Source organism: Syzygium oleosum, unplaced genomic scaffold, assembly GCF_021117445.2.
Source record: "Syzygium oleosum isolate NSW1041296 unplaced genomic scaffold, Sole_v2.1 Sole_v2.33, whole genome shotgun sequence".
Lineage (NCBI taxonomy): Eukaryota > Viridiplantae > Streptophyta > Magnoliopsida > Myrtales > Myrtaceae > Syzygium > Syzygium oleosum.
In genome coordinates this window covers 2,217,366-2,223,779 of record NW_026607517.1, presented here as the reverse complement: position 1 = coordinate 2,223,779, position 6,414 = coordinate 2,217,366, and the positions used below count along the sequence as shown (strand labels likewise).

The 6,414-nt window shown below is 41.0% G+C and overlaps 1 protein-coding gene across 1 annotated transcript; it reads left to right on the top strand.

Annotated features, from left to right (window-relative positions):
* The first annotated feature begins 5,072 nt into the window (after positions 1-5,072).
* On the top strand, positions 5,073-6,113 carry LOC115672796 (protein RADIALIS-like 3). The gene is made up of 2 exons (XM_030594750.2): positions 5,073-5,552; positions 5,810-6,113. The coding sequence occupies exons 1-2, from the start codon at positions 5,282-5,284 to the stop codon at positions 5,815-5,817; spliced, it is 279 nt and encodes a 92-aa protein (XP_030450610.1). The 5' UTR covers positions 5,073-5,281; the 3' UTR covers positions 5,818-6,113.
* The last annotated feature ends 301 nt before the right edge of the window (positions 6,114-6,414 follow it).

Here is a 6,414-nt window from a genome sequence, read left to right as displayed (position 1 = left end):
GCATGTGCATGCAAGTCGTGAGTACCCACATATCTAGTCCCTCCTTTAAATGTCCTTGATGATCAACGCATCGTAAAAGTACGATTTTTTGTCCCCCATAATCATTAACGTACGGAACACGTAGAGCTGGACTCGACGATAATAATAAACAATTTCAGCAAAGAACGTATTAATGCCAAGATGAAATTCCCGTATATGAATACGTATGGATTGAAATCTCTTCCGAATATTTAAAAAGGTAGAATCAGTGAAAAAATGATGGAAAAAATCGGAGGGAACAGATGACTAAGCAGGCAAGCAAGCAAGAACCGAGGATCTAGGGCATTGTTTGAAGAATCTGTTAATGCAACGGAGTTACAGTTGTATCTGTTTAATTCCTGATTTGGTGGGGGTATTCATCAATCAATCAATCAATCAATCAAATGATCGTGGTGGTTTAAAATTAGGGTACTTTGGTACTCCCAAGCATGATTATCACTTCTGTCAGCTAAAAAAAGCTTGATGGAGACTATATAAGCTGTTGAAGAGTCCTCTCGAGTTTCAATAATGACCATCTCGTCAGTCCATCAGAATATGAATGCTAATCTTGACCACGAAAGTTAGGATCTCTACTGCACAACACTTAGCTACTTTTGGGGTCTACAATGTAGGATTTGAGAGGCCCGTTGCCTTTAGCTCTTCTCCAAAAAAATTCATGAACCTATGTCAATTATATCTTGAACTTTTTAATTTGATCAATATAATTTTAAATCTTTGACAATTTATCAATTCGCTTCATTTGGTTAATTTTGACCGAAAATCACTAATGTGAACATCGATTATCCTACGTGATGCCATCGACGCTAACGTGGTTTATAATTTTTATTATTTTCTCTTTATTTATTTTTATTTTTTATTATTTCATTATGACCGGCAATGCTCAACCTCGCCATCGCTAGGCGAGGTTGGCCTCACCAAGGTTGGCCTAGTGAGGCTTGACCTCACCGGCGGCTAGGCTGGCGAGGCTCACCTTTGCTAGAGGCTGCGAGGTCAAAGGCCACAAGGGCCGCCCTCACCAGATCTAAAGACCCTCGCTAGCCCAGTTGCTAGCGAGATCAAGTCTCGCTCGATTGCTGGCCACAAATGAAAAAACAAAATATAAAAAGGAAAAAAAAAGAGAATAATTAAAAAAATAAAATAAATGTCCACATCAGTAATTTCAAGCTAATATTAGCCGGATTGGCTGAATTAGCATATTGACAAAAGATTTAAGATTAAATTAGCTAAATTAAAATGTTTATGACAACACGATTATAATAAATTTAAGACTTTTTTTATAATTTCTCCTATGAAATGATGGTGTTTGGTTGAGATTCACGGGGAAGTCAGATATGACATTGAGTGGGAAATCTCTTTAGCGTCTCATAATAGCATCATGATGGAGTAGAAAAGAGAGGCGCGCCACACATGCGCACGTCATTGCGGCAAAAGGCCAAGTCCGATTCGTGCAATCGAATTTCCAAACGGCGGGTATTTCCGGGTCTTTTCAGGATTCGATTTACCAAGTCATCATGCGGCGCTTCATCGGCCGATGCGATGCGTGATCGTCCCGCTCGACCCGTCGCGGACACGGAGGTCGAGTAGTCATTGGTTGTCGTGCGCTAGATTCACGAAGGTCGCTCGGTATGCAATGTCGATCATCTTTGGAATGGGGGAGATCGATGGATGGTTCGATGTCGGTGTCACTAATCTTGGTCCAAACCAGAAAGCCACGGGAAAAAGAGGGCACTTTGGATTGATACAACCCAGCCCAGTGAGCCAATATGGTTTGGGCCTAATCGTCCAATGTGTGACCCAAATGCTAGATTGTCGCCTCGCGTGCATTCTAAAATAGTCACCGATGTTTTTGCTTGAATCCTTGGCGTTTGGTTAAGAGGTAATTTGACCAAAGAAGAGAAGCAGAAACTCTCATAGGGGGCTTCTGCCGCTTGTTGTTTGCATTGCAACGACGGGGGGCTCTACAAATACATTTCTTATTTTAATGTGCTAATGCCCGCATGCTCTGCACCCCCAACTCCCTTCAATCTTTTGTCTTCCCACGGAGGAGGAAATACCCTCTGAAAACTTTACATCCCAATGATCTCAAGATCCGATCGAGGATCAAGATAAACCTTTTTAAGAACTTACTTAGGTACATGCATTCTAAAATAATAACTGGCGTTTTTTGCTTGGTGCAAAACCATTTCCATAGAAAGGTTTCCAGGCTATTCATGTTTTTGGACACCATAAAATGAATCGGTCAACGGAAAATATTTTCTATTTACCAAAATCGGCGGGCTAAATCTCTAGAAAATAGATGGTCTGTCTCTCTCTCTCTCTCAACTTGTACGTCATGTTCCGAGAGTTGTTGATCCACACTATTTTAACCATAACTTTTATGGACTGTTTTGCCTTCCTAATATGACCTTAAGTATAATAACAAAAACAAGTACACAGCTAAGTTAAACTTTCATTAGTCTTTCGTTACTTTCATTAGGTCCATAATTAACATGGGAATTTGACCCATTTGAGTTTACAATTTCTAGTAAGGGTCTCTATAAGTGTTCCAATTATACTCGAAGAGAATTATACTTCAAAGTGAGATTAAAACACTCGGAAAACATTTTTCTCAAACTTTTACATTCACTATCGAAAAAAGGGAAATTAATCATCTTCTTTGAAAGCGATTTCGCAATAGACATTTTCTCCTTACACGAAGTATTTTTGCGAAATAAACGCATTCTAAAATGAAAAAGGAACGGTTTGCCCCATACGTATGTGGGACGGCAATTGTCCTATTTTCCTGAGCTACGGGAGTCATTGAAATCCTACCTAGACTCGGTCTATGGTGGACAGAACAATCTCGACTTTTGTATCGGGTGGGTCCATATATCTAACAACCATACACCCTATTCACCCGTACGAATTTCAGGAGGAAGGGACATGTTAACGAATCATCTTTTTCATTTTCTTCTTTCTTTCACCAAAACTATTCACACCCTTTTTGGGATAAATCATTCATTATTAAAAGAAAAAATTTCAAATAAAGACCTCAAATGTCGCCATTTTCTTAAAGGAGAACCCCGGAGTTAACTTTATCTTAAATGAGGGCTTTAAGTGACTAATTTAGTCTAAATTACGACCTGGTGAAGCATATGCATCTCACATACCACTTTCCAAGCCATGATGGGGGCATTTTATTCCACGTGTTTTTTTTTCTTTTTTCTTTTCTTTGTTCATCTTCTTCTTCCTTCTTCATCTCTCCCGTTCATCTCCTTAAAAAAAAAATAGATATTTGATTAGGCTTTACCTGATGCTTGATACGTGAGGCTATGAAGTGAGATGTATTATGGAAGGAACAAGATAAATGGAGAAGGATGTTCGGTGGGTAGAGATTACAAAAGATGAGACTCAATTAGCAGATTTTTCCAGCTCCTCTCAAACCTTTGCTTTCTTAGATCTACGAAAGCAACCAATGAATCGATAGGGACACACTTCAGGCCCTTATTGAAAAACCATTCCACGATCAACACGAGATAACGTGTGGGAGTCGTCCATCTGATTGGTAACCCGGGACTCAAACCTCTTATCTGCTCTTATCCTCAAATCTGATACGAGTGCTTTCACCTTTCAATGGACCTTGATCGAGTGGTGGTGGGCTTGGCTTCTTTAAACCGATGAGAAGTCACAGTTTATCCCCCCCTTTCAGTGACCCATGAAAGGACTGGACTGAAGGGCTTGCTTCGGGGAAAGCCATGAATGATTGTCTGCCAAGGTCGGTTCTTGAAAACGAGGCTAGAGTTTTAGGGGACCTTCCAACTTGTTAGGGTTTGAGGACCACCATGAAGTGATAACACCATCCATACACATTCCTTTTCTTTCTTTTTGGGTGTCTTCATGATCATGAGGACCACTTAGGATTTCTGTTGAATGATATCTGCAAAGTTTTGCATTCTAAGATACTACGACTCGACCGCAGGAGCAACACCTCTAGCTAGATGTAGCTCGTAGATAGATAGATAGATACATGATGGTCCAAGGTGTGCGATGTGACTATGATTGATTTTGATCTTCCCGGCTTCTAAAAATAGGATATGAAGTACACAACACCGGTTTGCTGAAGAGCAGTTAGTTGGTACTCGGTGTTTGTCACGGGTCTAGCTAAATTTTCCTTTCCCATGGCTTCCTTCTAGCAATTTATTGTTTTCGTTCAGACTAATCAAATGGGTCATGGAGAGTTCGGTCGAGACCTTTCAAAACTTGACGCTTGAGATGTGCTCAAGAACTCGCGAATGGACAATAGCTCAGCCACCAATGCACTGACGCTCGAGCATCTATCGATGCATCAATTTCCAAGTGAAGAGAGAAAACCAGGGGCACCTGATGAAAGAACTCGTGCCTGCTCAAAGAAGACAATGTTGTTAAAGTGGTATTGTATATGGTTTCATGGTACATCTTATCGTCAAGTGAACCCGGCTTTTTGATCTGTTGTCTTGTACCAGAACAAACATCCGAAGCTCCAATTCCAATGATATGAAACGAGAGTGAACTTGATTCCTTGGCTCTATGCTTTCCCTCGCCGGTGATGGTGTGTCAGTGATCACCACCTCTCACCACCAGTCCCCTCCCTTCCTGCGCCTGCATTTACAAGACGATGAGATAGATGATGCATGATGAGATTGGATTTTGTCTTGGTCACAGACGTGGAAAACCTGTGAATCATGTATCTGTGGTTCTTCAGAAGAGCCAGAATTATGTGGAAACGTGAAGTCGCTGTTCCCTAATTAGTGTTTATCTCCCAAGTAACCTCAATTGCCACACACAATAGTATGCTTTATAAATAACCTAATTCCTTATAATTGTTGTCATCCGTTTTCCTATACAAAGGAAGAACAAGTAGAACCAGCTAGTGCATGATCTTGAAAATGCGAACTTTATCAGGTGAAACAGAGAGAATCGTACTTGACACAGAATCCAAACACTCTTTTGTTTCATTCTCATTACAACCAAATTATGTTCTTCTCTCTGTTCTTGATGTAACCTGGAATCGTCTGGTGGTTCAAAAGGAGACCTACCTCTTGGGCAATAGTGATTTGACAAGTGGCTCCATCCTATTGCCACCTTCAGCTGTTTAAAGGCCAACACTGCGTAGAATTTTTTGTTGCAAGATCAAAGCAGCTACACTTCTAAACTTGGCCCTTTGCAGCTGAGCCTTTTCTTTTCCTTTCTTTTTTTAATTTCCCTTTCTCTTTTACCATCTCATATGGCATCATATTCACTTAGTAGGAACCCTGGCTCATCCTGGACACCAATCCAGAACAAACAGTTTGAGAGGGCTCTGGCTCTGTATGACAAGGACACGCCGGACCGTTGGCAGAATGTTGCCCGAGCTGTGGAGGGAAAATCGGCCGATGAAGTGAAGAGACACTATGAAGTACTTGTGGAGGATCTCGATCATATTGAGTCAGGTCGCGTTCCGGTTCCGAACTACAAGTCGGGTGGGAACGGTAGCAGCATTCAAGTTAATAGTGCAGGTAAAATAAGCTAGAACCTTATGCTTTTATATGTATTGTACATGCAAATGAAAGGGATTTTACTCATAATAAACCTTTTCAATTTGCATGATACATGAGGGATGCACAAACACATGCTTACAGACCGAGTGCAATCTACTTGCATGAAGGCTTTAAGGGCAACCTTTGTGCAAATTCTGTCTCCAATTTGTCATGGTCAATGTCTCACACCATTTCCAGCAAAAGCTAACACTGATTCCACTCTGTGGATTGTACAGGCTTCTGAGGTATCTTAAGCTGCGGTAAAGAACAGAGTAGCTAATTGCAGGAAGGAGATGAGAGAGACTAGGACTCAGCTATCAAGACCTCTCTCTCTCTCTCTCTCTCTCTCTCTCTCTCTCTCTCTCTCTCTCTCTCTCTCTCTCTCCCTCTCTCCCCTTGTTCTTGTACTGGTACTATGTAAAAGGTTTCGTCTGCAGCAATAGTTCACTCTTTGCATGCCGCGTCCACATTACACCAGCCGTTTGCATATTAAAATGGCGAATCATAATCAAAGGGTGATTATAACGGAGAGACAAAGCATGTGTAGAGCCATTTCTCTTACCATGCTACTTCTACTTGATAATACAGCAACAGAAACTGGAGAAGCAACATATCATCAAAATCTTCGAATCGAGTCTAAAAATAGCAACAAACACAATCTTCTGATTTGAATCTTTGCATCAAGTCAAGTTTGTTCTCTTATAAACAATGCGAACCCTGGAGAGAATTTGACAAGGTGAGAGCAAAGATGTGCTGGTTTTGCCCTGTCTACTTGGGGAAGACATAAGGACAGGGACAAAATTATCTTATAAGGGAGTGGACGCTTGACATGTGCTTCTAT

What these genes read in the sequence shown, in the direction of transcription:
- LOC115672796 (XM_030594750.2), top strand. Translation starts at nt 5,282, where the DNA reads ATGGCATCATATTCACTTAGTAGGAACCCTGGCTCATCCTGGACACCA.